We start from the raw sequence: 18,578 nt of genomic DNA, 5'->3' as shown, positions 1-18,578 counted from the left end.
ACACATAAAAAAAAAAAGATTTACAAAAAGCAAATAAATGAACCAAAACTAATTTCTCTTAGTGAATAAGCGACTGATTTAATCAGCTGTATTCGTGGATTGATAAATAATTAATTCAGAAATAAATTAATAAATAAAATGTTGATTTTGTGAATAAATTAACAAGAAAATAAAAAAAGTATAAACAATTAAAAGTAAAAAAGAAATGGATGAATGGGTGGATGGATGAAGGGATGGATGGATGGATGGATGGATGGATGGATGGATGGATGGATGGATGGATGGATGGGTGCATGGATGAAGGGATGGATGGATGGATGGATGGATGGATGGATGGAGTGAATGTATAAGAAGAAGAAATAGAATGACTACATAAATGAATGATTAAATTCAGTCGGATACTTCTGTCAAGAAATGAATCACATGAATTTTTGACAAAAAAATTACAAAAAATTTACAAGTTTAGTGGCTGATTGAATAAAGGAATAACCCAACAAAGGAACAAATGAACAAACAAATAGATGAATGGTTGATTGATTAGTTGATTGAATTAATGTGTTATTAAATAATATTAAAATATATTAATTTAGAAGAAATTGTGGAATCAAGGGTTTTTGAGGGTTTTGTCTGATTTCATTTTAAATAATATAAGTTTAAAGTTCATTAAATAAGGGTAAGACACTGTTACTGTAGCAAATATAAAAGCAAATACATTTTCTCACATTTCATTTTACCCACACACACACACACACACACACACACACACACACACACACACACACACACACACACACACACACACACACACACACACACACACGTGCACACGTGCACACACAGCCAAGGAAGCAGTCAACACACCTCCTTTCGGTCATTGCGCTTTGGTGGAAGAGACTAATAAGTTGCTGAAGAGGGTCGATCTTTTTGCCTTTCGCTCTTCCCTCACTTCGTTTCTCTTCCTCCACTGCACTCTCTCTATCTCCTGCTTTCTGTAATCAAATAAAAGTTTTATGAGCATCAGTGCCAAATAACCAAGCCTGCAGGTTTTTTTTCAAGCCTGGTGTAGCAGCAGACGGCCGGCTGCACTAATGTCAAAATGTGTTTTCCAATTTTTCCTGAAGTAGTTTTTGAGTCAGGAATATCAAAGCCCTGCTACTCAGTACAATTATACATTTTTGGGAATAAATAACATATTGTATTCATTTTTTAAAATAAATATTGTTGACAGTACATGGACATACAGAGTCAGTTCACAAACATGATGGTATTGAGTGTGTTTTAAACTCACAGATAGATCTTCAATAAGCTTCTCCTGATACAAGTCATCTTCTGCCTCCACCCATATCTTCCTGTAGCTCTGCAAGAACAAATTCACCGCCCGGTGTCTGTATCAACACACAAGGCTTATTATTATTATTATTATTATTATTATTATTATTATTATTATTAGTAGTAGTAGTAGTAGTAGTAATAGTAGAAGTGGTAGTAGTAGTGGTAGTTGTAATGGTAGTAGCATTGGTAGTGGTAGTAAAAATAGAAGTGGTAGTAGTAGTAGTAGTAGTAGTAGTAGTTATAGTAGAAGTGGTAGTGGTAATAGTAGTAGTAGTAGTAGTTATAGTAGAAGTGGTAGTGGTAATAGTAGTAGTAGTTATAGTAGAAGTGGTAGTAGAAGTGGTAGTGGTAGTAGTAGTAGCAGTGGTAGTAGCAGTAGGAGCAGTGATAGTAGTAGTCACAGTGGTAGTAATAGTAATAGTAGAAGTGGTAGTAGTGGTAGTAGCAACAGTGGTAGTAGATGTGGTAGTGGTAATAGTAGTAGCAGTGGTAGTAGTGGTAATGATAAAAGTGGTGGTGATAGTAGTAGTAGTAGTAGTCATAGTGGTAATAGAAGTGGTAGTGGTAATAGTAGTAGTAGTAGTAGAAGTAGAAGTGGTAGTAGTGGTAATGATAAAAGTGGTGGTGATAATAGTAGTAGTATTAGTAGTCATAGTGGTAATAGAAGTGGTAGTGGTAATAGTAGTAGTAGTAGTAGTAGTAGTAGTAGTAGTAGTAGTAGTAGTAGTAGTAGTAGTAGAAGTAGAAGTGGTAGTAGAAGTAGTAGTTGCAGTGGTAAAAGTAGTAAAGGTAGTAAGGGTAGTTGTAGTTGTAATAGTAGTAGCAGTGGTAGCTATTGTCATAGACATTTGAACCTGAATGGAAACTTTGACAGTGTGGTAGATGTTTAACCTGAGGCAGTAATTTGATTTGAAGGTTTAAAAGTCATGGGTCAAAAAGCTAATGGGAACTCAATCTGCTTATCTACACTTTTACACTTCTACACATTTAATTAAAAGACTCTTCAGGGTGTGAAGTTCAGGAAATTATAGTTGAGGATATAACATTTACACTATACAGTTTAATATTCTGCAAGGTGGATGTGTTTCTTCCTACACAATTATAATTGTATAGTGTTTCCAACAACAGTCACAAAGCAGCTTTACAGAAATACATGCTGTAAATTGAGGATAGACATTTTTTTTTAATAAATACAAACAGTCAAATGTGAACAGTGGTGAGTAAAAAACTCCCTGAGAAAGAATCCTTAAGAAAATCCAGACTAAAAAAGGAACCTGTCTTTATCTGTGTTATAACTGATTATAAATCATTTCCTTCTTTAACCATGTGCTCTTTGGTCAAAATGTGCAGTTGTGTATCCAGGAAATTCTTTACAGTTTTATCATGAAGTCTGTATGTCTAACTGTTTGCTGATGGAAATCTAAATGCAAGACTAATTTTTTTGAAGGTCTAGGGAAGTGGAAAGTCCCTTTACTGATTGGAAGGTCATGAATTTAGCTGCTGGGCCCTTAAGCAAGGCTCTTAACCCTAGAATACTCAGGTGTATGAATAATTTAAGTGTCTGCCGAATGCCATTAATGTAAATGTCAAGCCATCATAATTAATATACAACACAGTAAAGTGCATTATCAATAAAGGAGAAGGACTATTGTTACATGTACATCACAGTCAAATTAATCTTTTTTATTTATTCATTTATTTTTTTTATTATTTTTTTATTCATGAGCCAATCCCAATTGTTACCATGTTACCAAGATAACTCTGTATATAAGTGTGTGAATGGATGAGTGTGTGAATGGATACGTGTGTGAACGCCCGTTACCGTTGCAGGTTGTATAATGGAGTCATCCTAAAGCAAGCCACTACAGCTCGTTTCCTCTGTTTAGAGAGCAATTTCTGCCACACAGCTCTCTTACTGACCTGAGGAGATTCCACCTGCACAACACACACATTCACAAATGTGTAAATGACTGAAAAAAATAATCAGGGCGACTAAATGGCACCATAAAGAATAACCTCATAAAACGAATAAGAACATTTTTTTTTTCACGTTTTATTTATCTCTGATCGTCTTTTTCAGTATTAAACACAGAGATCTGCCGTACCTGATCTAGATAAAAAAGCACACGGGCCACAGCCAAGACCCTTTCTACACGACGTTCGTCCAGTAAAGTGTGTAAAAAAACCTATAGAGAGAGTAGAAGTAGAAAATTAAAGGGATTTTGAGAGATTGAGAGGGTTTCAATATCCCTCTTGCTTAGTCTGGACTGTCCCTGGAGGACAATAAGGATGATCAGTATATAAATCAATACATAAAACAATGGTTTATGAATTATTAAACTTATTTCCAGGAAAAAGAGTAAACAAAAATAAGGCAATGAAAGAAATTAGGAAACAATGTTTGTAAGCATTAATGAAAAAGAATAATAAATTGCATACATATAAATAAAGAGATACATTGAAAATTAAAGAAAAGAGAAAGTAATATAATATACTACTATAATACTATATACATATGCATAAAAATATTATATATTAAAAAAACAACAACAGAAATTAATATAAAAATAATGAAAAAACATTTCTTATAAAAAGCAATGGCAAGAAAGAACAATCATACAATAGGGTGGGGCATAACTGTATAAATGAAATAAATAAACAGACAAAAATACAGTATATCATTGTAATCATAATTAGCTTTAAAATGTGTTAATATATAGCATATATATTTGGTTAAGGTTTACCTGTTGAAGTTTGATGCAGATGAAGGCTCTAACTTCCTCCTCTGTATCCTTCTGTAAGAGACACAAGACATTAAAATGAATATATACACCGATAGACATGCTGCAACATTATGGCCACCTGCCTAAAATTGTGTTGGTCCCCATTCAGCTGCCAAAACATTGCTGACCTGTCGAGAATTAACAGCATTGACTTTTTCAGCAGTTTGAGCTACAGGAGATTGTCTGCTGGATTAGACCACAAGGTCCAGCCTTCGCTCCCCACAGTCATCAATAAGCCTCGACCACCCATGTACCCGTCACCGGTTAACCACTGGTCCCTTATTGGTCCACTTTTGATAGATAGATACTGACTAGATATACTGACTACTGCAGACCGGGAACATCTTACAAGTGCTGCAGTTTTGGAGATGCTCTGACCCTGTCGTCTAAACATCACAATTTGGCCCTTGTCACATATATATATATATATATATATATATATATATATATATATATATATATATATATATATATATATATATATATATATATATATATATATATATATATATATATGCATCATGCACATAGACAACATTTATGGACACCTGATCATAACATTGTTATGAGCAATCTAAGCATCTTATTCTACATTTACTTCCCACTTGCTGTTATAATAACCTCCACTCTTCTGGGAAGAGGTTCCACTAGATTAAAGTGTGCTTGTGGAGGTCTGTGCTCATTCAGTCACAAGGGAATAAAGTAAAGTCAAGTACTGCTGTAGGGTGAAGAGGCCAGGGGTTCGGTCAGCGTTCCATTTCATCCCAGTAGCGTTGAGGTCAGAGCTCTTTAGCAGGCTGCTCAAGAACGTCTACTCTGACCCATGTCAAACATATCTTCTATTTCAACCCATGTAATTATATGCTGGAAAAGGTTTGGGTCTCCTAGTTCAAATAAAGACAAAGTTTCATGCTACCAAATGCAAATACATCCTATGAGATTGTGTGCCTTCAACTATGTGATAACAGTTCAGAGAAGTATCTAAATATTATTATTCTGCTGAGATTGTAGAATAATAGACACACATTTCATTACTGCATTTAATGAAATAATTGTGGAAGTCGTGACCTGCCTTGCTGCCAGAAACCACCTTTGGTGCTGCTGTTTATAGAATTCAACACCTTCTGGCCAATCAGAGAGTATAATTAAACAGCACTGCGGAATAAACACTGAATAATTCAATAAGTTCTCAAGACATGTCACAGTCTACCTCAGAGAAGCGGTTCTTGGCGAGAGTAACGAGGTCTCGGTCTTTCTGACAGCACTGGTTCAGACCGACAGATAGGAGCTTCTTCAGCGAGGCCACGATAAGAGAAGTGTGTGTGGAGTACCGCTCATCTTTGCTCCTCTTCACCTTCCTCCTGTTTTCTTCACACACTCTCTGCAATTTGTTCATATGCAATATACTGTTAGACTTTGCCTGGTAAAATTAACTTAAAATACAATATAGAATGTGAATATTTTATTTATTGTAGTTATAGTACATTTACATTCAGGTGACAAATCAAAAGAAGAAAAACATTCATGTTTATTTTGCAAGCATGGTTTGGTGTTACTCATCCTGGCTTAACTGCAAAATTAAGAACTTCTAATGGATAATTTGATCTTATAGTTTAACTTTTGCTGGGCGGAGTCTGATCTTTAATCACCCCGCCCCCATCTTCAATCTCTAGCGACTACTTGATGGTTTGATGAGGAAAAAGCACAAAAATTGTGCCATGACATTCAAACATATGCTATGACCTTTACACTCACAGGATCTCAACACAATTGAGCATCTATGCTGCTCAATAGATATTCACAAAAACATGTTACTTGTTTTGTAAGTAATTTCTCTTGTATGTAATTTTAAATGTATTAGTATAATTAGTTATCGTTTGCAAAAAGTAGACAAAATGTTAAAATTATAATAGGTAGATCTTCTTATATCTATCTTGCCAGTTTTAGACATTACATCATCATCATCATCAAAAAAAAGAAAAACCCTCCTTATACAGAAACTTGTTTCTGATTATTTCTTTTATGGATTTGCTATATGAAATCTCAAAAAAGAAAGTGTAGACCTCCAAACCATTTAAGTGGGAATGAGTGCTGTTCTTACAGCTGTTCTCTGTAAATTTTGCAATAAATATCTTTCATCTTGAAAGGTTTTGCAGATCAGGAATTCCCTGCATTTATACTGACAACCTCACCTTTGTCACCTGGCTGTTCATGATGTCTACCAGGTAGCTTGAGTTGTTGATGTCATTCTGCACAACAAAGTTCTGCTCTTCCCACTTAAAGTTCTACAGGAAACAATGAACAGCAAAATTTCAATTCAGGCTAAAATTTTCTAGCAGTGCACTAGCAGTGTAGTACATAAATATATAAGCAAATGTAATAACAACTACAGAATTATTATGTACTATGTACTATGTAAACTTGCAACATCATCCATAAAGGACTGTACCTTTCAAATGCCTGTGAAAAGGTTGGAAAAACCTGGACTTTTAAAATTTTTGAGACAAAAGCATGTTCCTGAATAGGAGAGAACACACCGCCGTCTGTCTTACCCCCACAATGAAACATGAAGGATTAATGGTTTGGGGTTGTTTTAGTGCAGGGAAAGGAGTACTGAACCAACATGGCTTAAACATGGCATGCTATAATTCCTTCAACAGTGTTTAGGCTGATATTATTTTAAGTTTGTATTCTAGTAAACCAGTCTTGATTTATACATTAATAGAGACTCAAAGCACTGTTGTACATCGCGCTGTACAAGGGCATCTGCTAAATGCTAAAAATGTAAATGTTCTTTTTCATTCTTCAACACCATGCAGTTCTGTCTGGACTTCAACTAATTGGGGCCAACTTCATCATTTAACAATACAATGACCCAAAGCATACATCCAAGCTCGGTAAGCTTTATTTACAGAGCAAACAGTGGGCTGGAGTGTCAATCAATAAATGGCCTGCCCAGTCACCGCAACTAAATCCTATTGAACTGCTCTGGGATGAACTGGATCACAACGTCAGAAATAAATTTACAAGTAGTGAAGAACACCTTTGGCAGGTTTAACAAGAGGCATGACAAAGTATTTCAGCTGAATATTTGGCTAAGGAAGGATTTTTCTATCATCTGTACATTTATATATTTGTCTGGTCAAAGGAAATCTTCATACATTATATATTACAGTATTTTTCAGTTTGTTGCATATAATCAAAAAGGAACAAGCATGTGTCTCCCATAAAGATATAGGGCTAGGTTTTTCCAAACATTTGACAGCAAAATGATGCTTTTCTTTTTTTTTTTTACATGTCTGCTTTAATGAATAAGAACTGTGGGGTCTTTCAAAATAAATATATAAATGCATGTTAATGCAAACAGATTAATTTAGCACTAATATTGTTCCCTTACACAGTCGCAAAATGAAAAAAAGACTGAAGGGCAGATATTAAATTTGTGGATGCATGTTTCTGCCAGTAAAGTAAAGAAAATAAAACAGTTTTTAAAATTATAACAATATACCACAAAAAAATCAGTTTAAAATCCAGGATTTGGTGTACTGTATATACCTACTCCTTTTTAATATTCTAATGGTATTTTAAAAGTTATTTCCAAAAAGTCTTGCTTTTAATGTTTTTCATGCCTTTAATCTGCATTTACACAACACATAACTACACAGTCTCTTTGAGCTCTGAGCTCGCCACACGTCTCTCAAGAATTCGTGCAAAAACTTAAATCAAAGCAATTATTCATTATAAATCACATGAAACACACACACGCACGCGCACGCACACACACACACACACACACACACACACACACACACACACACACACACACACACACACACACACACAGATTTGTCAGTCTACACACAAAAACAACAAGAAATAATGTATTTATGTAATGCAACTACACAGAATGTCATTTCTGAAAATACACTGCAAAAATCTTAGCAATGTGAAAATACCTTTAATATTTGCAAATGTATATTTTATATCTTAATTATGAGATAAAAGAAATATTATTTCACAGATGCACAAATGCATAATATTTACAAATTTGATTTTAGAAATAGATTTAAAATTAAGACTATTTCATGTTTGACATTATTAAGAAATGTCTAAAATAGGTAAAAAAAAAAAACATTTTTTGGTAATCGTACACTAGAAATCGTAACAATAAAAGCTTCTTGACTTGACTTTACTTGAAATGTTGAATGGATCTCACTGTATTAAAGATATTTTCATCTCATACGATGACTTATTTTGCAACATAAAGCTCAATGTGTGAAGCAGCTCAATTCTCAAAAGCAGCTCACGTGAGATTTGGCCCAGAAAATGAAAACATCAGCGACCAGTGTGAAGAGTCTCTCAGCATCGGTGTTCATCTCCCTTAGCCAGAGAATCCTGAACAGAAAAATAAACATAACACTGGTAGCAACATTCAGTAAAAAACAAGAATGTGAAAAATGTTCAGGTGCACTTAATACCTACTTAATAAGTGTTAAAGGCCTTGGTAAAAATCCCTACAGTTATTAACAGATTGAAATTTTCAAAGAAGAAATCAATGACGTAACCAAAGTTCATCAAATATATCTTGTGCCTGGACCCATTTATGTAAATCACCAGTGATTGCGAAAGTACACACGTCTTTAACTCAAGTGAAGGTAGAGATACAGATAAAGAGGTTTGGGCTTTGACATGTACTTAAATAAAAAGTAGTCATTACTACTACCTGCTTTAGTGTCATGCTGGTAACTCGACCTCACATTATATTAATATATTGATACAAAACAAGATTCTGTTACTTAATGAATGTATCCAGGCTGAACAACCACCATAAAGAACATGAGCAGAGAAAATATGAAGATGATCAGGTGATCAGGAATGTCTCTGCTCTCACTCATGTTTACATCTCTGACTCCCTCTGTCTCATTCATGTTATCCCCATACTACTTGTTGCCTGTTGCCACGCTCATTGTTAGCTCGGTAAACTAGTCTACATCCATGGTGGGTGAGAACCAGGAAATGATACACCAGTGGTAAATTGAAAAAGTCACAAAAGGACAGGAAATATGGTGATGCGCTAAAAATGGGGCGCATATATTGATCATATCAATAGATAAATGTAAAGAAGTAGAAAGTAAAGATATTTGTGTAAAAATATATTTAACAAAGTATTTGTACTTTGTTACTTCCCACCTCTGGCACTGATTACATTGTTAGACAGAATGTTATTCTCTACATAACAACTACATACTTTATCTCTAGTGTTTAAAACTAAAGCAAAAATATATTTTCATCCAGACATACAGACCTCTGTACAGAAACATTTTTATCAAGTAGTAAAAAAAGATTTCTTTATTGTACTTTATTTACAATGCACTGCCTCTTACCTGTGATGCTCGACAAACGGGATGAGAAGGGGATAAAAAGCGTAGATGTCCTGCACCAACACTGCAAACTTCTCCTGCACAACCAGCTCCATCTCTGCCACATCCACACACCTCTCTAACTTCATCTGCTCTTCCTCCTGCAGCACTGACTTTGCCCTCTTCTTCAATTTTTCCATCAGAGGAAGAAAGTGACTCATCAGGAGACCGGACTCTGCATTATGAACCATTGGCCGAACAAATGCTGCCAAACAAACATACAGTGCACAATACCAGTCAAATGTCTAGACAGGCCACCTCCTTCAGTGGTTATTTATTTATTTTTATTATTTCGACATTGAACATTAATACTAAGGACATTCAAACTCTAAAAAATTATTAAGTAAACAAAAAAGTATTTTGAGATGGTCCAAAGTAACTACATACAGCTTGGCAATCTCATAGCATTCTCTCATCAGATTCATGAGGTACTGTAGTCACCTGAAATGGTTTCAGCTTACATTTGTGCTTTGCCAATAATCAATTTGTTATATTTCTTAACTTTCTTTATACACTTTAGACCATCAGTTGTCGTGTGCACAAAAAACAGAGAGTACAGAGTCAAAATTACAATAAGTGCTACTACAATTACCGTACAAATCCATATTATGGCAAGAAATATTGAAATAATCTTAAAAATCTCAAGAACTTTAAATGTGTCAGTAGGAGAGCGAGGGGAAGGAAGAAGGGGCAGTGGGGGGCAGTGACCATTTCAAATAGAACCAGATTTCTTTTTTTATATTTTATTGCATTACATTCACTTTCCCAAAAGCAGTCTCCAAAACTAAGTTATCATGAAACGTGCACTCATGAAGACCATCTCTGGAAAGGAAAATCAAGAACTACCGCTGTAGTTTATTAGTGTAAGTAAGTGTAAGTTTATTCGAATTACCAGCCTCAGAAACCACTGATTCACATAAATGCTTCGCAGAGTTTAATTGAAATTTAAACATCCACTGTTAGGGGAAGACTGCATGAGTCATGCCTTCATATTTAAACTGCGGGAAAGAAACCTTTACTTTAAAAGAACAACAAGCAAAAAAAAAAGACTTGCAAACACAAAAAATGGACATTAGATCAGTAAAAAACTGTCCTTTAATCTGATGACTCCAAATCTGAGATTTTTGGTTCTAACTGCTATGTCTTTGTTAAATGTACAGAGAGTGAATGGATGGTTTCTTGATGTGTGGTTCCCATTGTGAAACATGAAGGAGGTGTGATGGTGTGCGGATGCTTTACTGGTTTACTGGTTGGTGACTGAGTCAAAAATTAATGCACACTTAACCTGCATGCCTACTACAGTATTTTGAAGTGACATGCAATTCCATCCGCACTTAGTGGGACTATTTGTTTTCCAACAGCACAACACACCTCTAGGTTATGCTGGAGCTATTTGATCAAGGAGGAGAGATATGGAGTGCTGCAGCAGATGACCTGGCCTACACTCTCACCTGATCTAAATTCAACTATGATGGTTTGAAATAAGTTGGACTGGAGAGAGAAGGTAAAGCAACCAACAAGTACTCAACACCTCTGGGAACTCCAGATGGAAAACAATCATTTGTAACTAACTCATGAGGCTGACTGAGAAAATGCATGTGTGCAAAGCTCTCCTCATAGCTAAAGGTGGCTACTTTTTTTATTTTACTACATAAATCCGTACTTGTTCTTTCATAGTTTGGATGACTTCAGTATTATTGTACAATGTAGACAATAATAAAAATAAAGAAAAACAAGATTTTTATTTTATTTTATTTGGTATTAATAAAATAAAAATAATTAGTCATTTGTTCAGTTGTTAACTTGCTAAAAGTGTTAAAGCATCCTCCCTCACCTGCAATCCGCTTCATCCAGGTGCGCTCATGTCGGCCCATGTGTACGTTGATGATGGAGAGGATTTGTCCCAGCAGGGCGTTGGTGTGTGATGGTATTAGCGAGTGCTGCCCCACAGACCACTGACTGTCCTCTTCACTCCATCGACACACATAGCTGCACAGCATAGGAACAGTTATCTCCATGACCCGGGACAGAAGGGCATGGCGAGCTGCTGACTCCGCCTCCAGCATGTCTTCAACTTCAGACAGTGCTTTTTGAAAAGAGGGGAGGGGCCTGGAGGAATCTTCTGCTGTGCTGGATATGCCTATTTTTGGTAGAAAAAATATAGGGAGTCAGTTAGCTAGATAATGTTACACAACTTTGCAAGCAATGTGCTCATAATGTAAGTTGGCTAATTATCCAAAAGAATACGAAAAATCTTTGCTAGCTTGATATGACAAGCAGTTCTCCAATCCTCAATATTAGTGATGACCATAAAAATAAAAACCCTTCTTGTGTCTCATTTGTACTTCAGATACAAAGATAGCAGGTATAATAAATACATTTATTTCACAAAAAAAGAAAAAAAAAAGAAATGCAAACATGTTTGGCTAGTTACAAGTCTGTATTTATGGTTGGGATAGAATGTTGCTGGAACCAGGAAAACTTTACCATTAACTTCCTTTAAAATTACCTACCTGAGGTACTTTTTTTGTTTCAAAATTGAATACAATCTCGATTATTCAATGTTCAATCAGAACAATGTATTTATGTTTACATCAGTACTTTAGCAGTCCAGTTTTCAGTTACAGTTTTCCTCTGAAACTATGCACTAAAAATACACACACACACACACACACACACACACACACACACACACACACACACACACACACTACCTAAAATCATACATTTTGTCCTATTAAAAAATTCTTCAAAAACGTAAAAAGAAACTTCATAAAATATTACAGAATCGCTGACAACACTTTACATGCAAAATTGTGATATTATCAACAACTGAGATAAAAAAAATGTCATATAATTAATTTCTGTGTTTTTACCTTCTTTATGAGCATTGCGCATGTAGTCCAGGGAAACCTCTAGGAAACACACTGGGAAGGCAGCTGACAAGGCAGCGAGACACTCGCCTACAACAGGCCTATGCCTATGAGAATAATAATAATAATAATAAAATGAATAATAATGTAACAAAATATAAAGAAAATCGACTAGATCGACTAAAGCCAACAGTGTAGAAAAAACTAAAGCTGACCGACAACCCTCACCCCAGACATTCTAAACATTCTTAATCTAGCTTTATATATTTCATTGGTTAAATATGATGCTGCATTTAGAAAGAGAATGAAAAAAAGAGAGAATGAGAATAACATTTGGAGAGAGAATGAGAATAACATATGGAGAGAGAATGAGAATAACATTTGGAGAGAGAATGAGAATAACATTTGGAGAGAGAATGAGAATAACATTTGGAGAGAGAATGAGAATAACATTTGGAGAGAGAATGAGAATAACATTTGGAGAGAGAATACAAGCATCTTTTTTGAACTATATTGTTAGTGAGCCTTCAACCAGCTGTAGTTTAGGCTTCAAAAAGGCTTGGATAACAAAACCTGGTAATAAGTGATAATAATTCTGGCTTGTTTTGTTCAATAAATGTTTAATTTAAGCAAATTTTCTGCATCACTTCTTATTATTAACTGGTAGATTTTATGAGATGAAGGGGAAAAAAATGAAAATCAGGCAAACATATCGGCCATCGGCTGCCCTGATTTCTAAACATGGGCTTCGGCATTGGCCAGAGAAAAACCTGTATCGGTCGACCTCTATTCACAGAAACAACAACAAAAAAAATATTTCCCCTAATTCTGCATTTTCCATCACCAAGATTCACCAGAATGTGCTTTGGTTTCGATGTAGAAAAACTTCATCTCTGATCCTCTACCTTGAGAAAAAACAGGGGCATACAACAATATTCTGAAAATTTCTACATAAGTGGGAAAGAAAAGAGCTTTACCTTTCAATGTAAGTGTTACTGGAAGTGCCGAGTGCATACAGACTGCAGAGAATCCTGTAACAGGACACCTGCACTGCATCCACTGAGAACAATAATATTAAAGCTCATTTTAATATTAGTTTAGTGTTCAATATGTCAGTCATGATGCAAAATATCTCCATATATCTCTAAATATCTTAATACAAAGCTCTGACATTGGAGACTCCTTCCATCAATAACATGCATTGTGAATTAGCTGTTAATTCAAAATTGATGATGCACTAAATATTAATAAATAATATTCTGTAATAAGAAGCTTCACTATTCTGATGATATTTTGTAAAGAATAATTCATGACTACGTGTGGGATACAATTTGGAGGTGAATAACGGCCTGACACAAAACAGTGCGCACTGAAGTGGGGTAACGTCTTACACCTTGTTGTCACTTGCAAGGAGCGACAAATAAAGCTGCAGTTGATGTTTGCAATAGAAAACTGACAGAATGGTTTAAAACTATTGTTCATTTTTATTACCGTAATTTCCGGACTATAAAGCGCACCCATATATAAGCCGCACCCACAGGTTTTTATTTTGAACATAAATAAGCCGCACCTGTCTATAAACCTACATGTCTACATTGAAACTAATGAACTTTACACAGGCTTTAACGAAAGACAGTGTCTGTTACACGGTGTAACCGGTCAAATATGTTGTGGCTCCTTTAAGAGCAGAGCGGCATTTTGGGAATAGCCTGCCGCCTCATTTCCGGTATTACTGCATGTGTGCAAGACCAAGGAATATGTCCTTATTATTTTCTGATGCTCATTTCTAAGTTTCTTTGACTAACCCATAACGCTGTTGCCAAGAAAGAAAAAAAAGCACGAGTTTTGGAAACCTGTCTGTGCTTCTATGATTTCTGTTGCAACTGGAGTTAGCGAGCTCTCCCATGACCCAGACTCAACACGCTACAACGGCTTGTATCTAAACAGTAGCTGACCAAGAAAGTCACTGTTCACTGTCTTCCTCCTTCCTTTCACAACTATTTCTACTAAAAAAAAAAAACGTTTTTTCTCCCGATGCCGTGCAGCTCAGAACACAGGTGAGGTGCGTTTTTTCGTTTCCGTTCGGAAATGTCATTGGTCTAATGTTATGGGGTTCAGTTTTTTGGCTTGAAGTTTGTGAAACCGGGAAAAACCCAGGAAAAATGTATAAATAAGCTGCTTCGTTGTTTAAGCCGCGGGGTTCAAAACGTGGGAAAAAAGAAGCGGCTTATAGTCCGAAAAATACGGTAGTTATTTTATATGCAAGTTTATTTTCGAGTTCTGCTGCTTGAAATCATACACTGACGTAAAGCAGTGCTATAAGAATGCATTTCTTTGAATTTTAAATAGCAATCATTGAAGAAAGAGCAATACGGGTTTGTGTCTGTGCGACTTCTCTACTAATAATGAAGCTGTTGGTGTGAACGCTTTGTGCCGTTTTTTGTTATATTCATCGCTTCATCGAATTCATGTTGTGCCTCGGCCCATATATAACGTGCAAAAATCTTCTATGTAGCTCAGAAAGGTCATTAGGAAATGTTTCTAATAGCTGTGTCACTCTGTTTGACACACACCTTTCTTCCAACCAATCACAATCCAGTATTTGAACACATTATGGTGGGAAATGACATTACATTAATGCCATTTGGCAGTTACCCTTATCCAAATGGACTTTTAAATATCTAATTTTTATAAAACTGAGCTGTTAAAGGTTTAAGGGCCTTGCTCCGGTGCCCAGCAGTGACAGCTTAGTGATTCCTGCATGCATTAGGTGCAATATGTGTATACACATCTGTTCTGATTGGTTGGAAAACTCCAGACTTGTAGAACATTCAAAAAGTAAAAATTTCCATACTGAAGTTTTAAAATCAGAAGTCTCGTTCTCTCACAATGTTTCCCCAGATTGCCACCCTTCGTCCTTTCAACCTGAAATGAGCTCCCCAAGAATCTCCTTCAAATGTAAATCCGGGTGAAATCAGGATGCAGGAAAGTGTTCAACGTGACCAAAAATCAGGTGTGGGTCTGAAGTTTAGAAACGTTTGTAAATTTGCTCCCAGACACACGCATTGCCATCTAATTTACAAACACACGGACAATTTCCATGCTTTGAATAAATCTGAGCAGCACAGAATAAATCTCGGCACTCTCCCGGGCTGGGATTCGGCTTGGAGGTCAGCTCGGGTGGTGCCAGGAAGCTTAAAGAGGATTTCCCTCGATGCTGTCAGAATGGGTCTATCTGTAATTGTATTTAATAGCGATGTGCAGCAGGGTGCAGAGAGACCAAAATCGGCTTAGTGGGATCAGGTATGCTTCATCTTCAGTCATTGGTAACTCATTACTTGATTTTTTTTTAATTGTTATTAAGGGAATTAAATGGATGAAGATAAATAATATGATAATTAGTTCATTATTTATAGGAAAGAAAAAAGACTTTAGTGATGATATAATAGCGCCACTGTCTTGACATTTGATGTAAATACAATACAGCCAGGCTGGGATTTATGTATTGAATGATGGACAGTAAGGAGGTAATGTGTATCAAAATAAGATATTTATAAGTTAGTCTGGATAAGGGCATCTTCAAAATGCCATAAATCTAAATATTTTTCATTATACGATAATGCGTCTGAATATAGGATTGTGTTCGGTTGGAAGGAACGGAAAGGGATTTGGTAGTTAAGTGATTAAGAAATTTGACTTTGGATCTGAACATCTTCAGTTCAAATCCCAGCCACACCAAGCTGCCTCTCTTGGGCCCCTGAGCAAGGCCCTTAAGCCTATAGCTGCTCGGTTGTATGAATGAGATAAATGTAAGTTGCTCTGGAAAACAGCGTCTTGTAAATGCATACATGTTTCTTTTCGTTACATAGGAGAAGCATACCTTTTCTGGTGAGAGTTTGTGTGAAGTAAGGGGTCTCTTACTGTGTGTGTGTGTGTGTGTGTGTGTTTGTGAGACTATTGAAAACTCTCTCCTGTGAAAGGTCTGATGTGCAGGAAAATGGACCACTGAACTGCCTCCATTATTCACATAGAGATTTCATATATTATTTCTTTCACTTTTCATACTCCAGTCCATTTTAAAGTCAATACTTTAGTACTCAAGTAGATGCTGTAAAAAAAAAAAAAAAAAAAAAAAAACACGTGCTTTAACTTTGACTGGAGTCAAAGTCAGCAGAGGATTAGTATTAGTAATGCTTTTTTTTTTTTTTATTCAAGGCTGATTTTGAGGGCCTTGTTGTTCAATGAAAGCAAATTTGAAGTGATTAATTATGATGACAGCTAAATCATATGCTAGGCTCATATACCTACCCTTAATCTTGGATGATTCTTAAAAAATATCTGGCAACCTTGGAGGCTGTTTTGCTTAATCTGAATGAAAGTTTCAGATTTAGCAAGATTCACTCACCAACTGGACTATAGCCATGGATCATAAAATTTTACTTATAACTTTATTAATAAAATCCAGCAAAATTTTGAAACATTTCTTACTGGCCCAGACCATGACGTACCAATGAGTTCAGCTGAGCTCTGGCAGTGAGCTGTATGTTGGAACAGCGAAGTTAGAACTGGAATGAGTGCAGTGGTGATGTAGGTCAGCATTTCTCCATCTCCTCGAAACTGTAACCTTCTCACACTGTTCACTATCAGCTCCAAGTCCACTGCTGCAGCTTCGAAAAATGAGTGCACAGCTGAACGCACACACTCGGCTGTGATCATTACCCTGGATAATGATTAAATGGTTTATCCAAACATATTACACCATGATAAACAGTCTCTGTTTAAAACATTAGCATTGTGAGAAGTTCTAACACATTAAATACATGAAATTTATGAAATTCATCCCATTTGCTTAGGTGAAACCAAGCTAACTAACTCCAGTGCTAATCCATCCTTCCATCTATCTATCTGTCTGTCTGTCTGTCTGTCTGTCTGTCTGTCTGTCTGTCTGTCTGTCTGTCTGTCTGTCTGTCTGTCTGTCTGTCTGTCCGTCCGTCCGTCTGTCCGTCCGTCCGTCCGTCCGTCATGATTACTGCTATTTGTTCTGTCCACATATTTTTGCCACTGTTCACTTTATCTTTGTTGCTGCTATATGTTTAATTGCACAATATTGTTTACATTTTTCTGCTACTGTGCACCCTATTTTGTTAGGACAGGTTTACTGGCGGAGCTGTTTTGTGTTTTTGTGTATTGTGTATTATCCTGCACTGTCCTGTGTTGTCCTGCACTGTCTTCTGTTGTCTTTTTGCACTGTTTGCACCAGTTGCACACATGCACTTTATGTGGCGAGGATCTTTCTACTAGTTCTTGGCCCTGTGTTTTTTCTGTTTCTGTGACTGTTGTTTTATGTTGTTGTATGTAGCACCTGGGTTCTGGAGGAACTTTGTATTATTTCACTATGTACTGCATCAGCTATATATGGTTGAAATGACAATAAAAGCTTCTTGACTTCTTGTCTGTCTGTCTGTCTGTCTGTCTGTCTGTCTGTCTGTCTGTCTGTCTGTCTGTCTGTCTGTCTGTCTGTCTGTCTATCAGAATATCCCATAATATTGAAGTGGAGAGAAAGAAATTTGCAGTGACAAGTACGATTATTATTTGCACATAATTAGTTTCACATTTTTGTATAATCTTGTGTTAACATATTTTTGTCATGTTGCGCCTTCATCCTGGGAGAATATGTGGATGATTTTATTGTCTACTGTTCTGTACATGGCTGCAATGGTAACAAAACACATATGGTGTCGGGATTTTCTCTTTTTATTGGCGGCTGTTTCATAAGGAAGCGCATTGCATTCACAAAAAAAAAAACAATTCACAGCAAGGATCTCATAATTATGATTTACTAACTCATAATTATGACTTAGTATCTCATAATTATGACTTAGTATCTCATAATTATGACTTACTATCTTATGACTTACTATCCCCTGCCACAGACTGCCTCAACTTATCTCATAATTATGAGATACTTAGTCATAACTAGGAAATAGTAAGACATAATTATGAGATACTAAGTCATAAATATGAGATACTAAGTCATAATTATCAGTTAGTAAGTAATAATTATGAGATCCTTGCTGTGAATTTTTATTTCTTTGTAAATGCAATGCGCTTCCGTCGTTTCAAATCAATTCACAAATAAAATAAAAGTATGTTCTGTATAAAGGACTATA

The 18,578-nt window shown here is 35.9% G+C and overlaps 1 protein-coding gene and 1 long non-coding RNA gene across 3 annotated transcripts in view; one reads left to right on the top strand and one right to left on the bottom strand.

The window, feature by feature from the left end:
• LOC310727961 overlaps positions 1-18,578 on the top strand; it is a 222,422-nt gene that overhangs the window by 152,731 nt on the left and 51,113 nt on the right. The gene's annotated exons all lie outside the window — the stretch shown is intronic.
• Positions 1-18,578, bottom strand: part of ryr2b (ryanodine receptor 2b (cardiac)) — a 97,285-nt gene that overhangs the window by 37,934 nt on the left and 40,773 nt on the right. For both annotated transcript variants that reach the window (XM_083544504.1, XM_083544505.1), the window contains exons 63-75: positions 16,917-17,128; positions 13,386-13,467; positions 12,412-12,515; positions 11,370-11,675; positions 9,500-9,740; positions 8,423-8,510; positions 6,308-6,400; positions 5,326-5,496; positions 4,077-4,127; positions 3,438-3,518; positions 3,155-3,267; positions 1,289-1,385; positions 862-989 (exon numbers count right to left, since the gene is read on the bottom strand). In XM_083544504.1, coding sequence (XP_083400630.1) covers positions 862-989; positions 1,289-1,385; positions 3,155-3,267; positions 3,438-3,518; positions 4,077-4,127; positions 5,326-5,496; positions 6,308-6,400; positions 8,423-8,510; positions 9,500-9,740; positions 11,370-11,675; positions 12,412-12,515; positions 13,386-13,467; positions 16,917-17,128 — 1,767 coding nt within the window. The remainder of the gene's footprint in view (positions 1-861; positions 990-1,288; positions 1,386-3,154; positions 3,268-3,437; positions 3,519-4,076; positions 4,128-5,325; positions 5,497-6,307; positions 6,401-8,422; positions 8,511-9,499; positions 9,741-11,369; positions 11,676-12,411; positions 12,516-13,385; positions 13,468-16,916; positions 17,129-18,578) is intronic.

The sequence above is a fragment of the Silurus aristotelis genome (genome assembly GCF_946808225.1).
Source record: "Silurus aristotelis genome assembly, chromosome: 6".
Taxonomy (NCBI): Eukaryota; Metazoa; Chordata; class Actinopteri; order Siluriformes; family Siluridae; genus Silurus; species Silurus aristotelis.
Note: the sequence above shows the minus strand (reverse complement) of the source record. Positions and strands in the feature narration are given on the sequence as shown.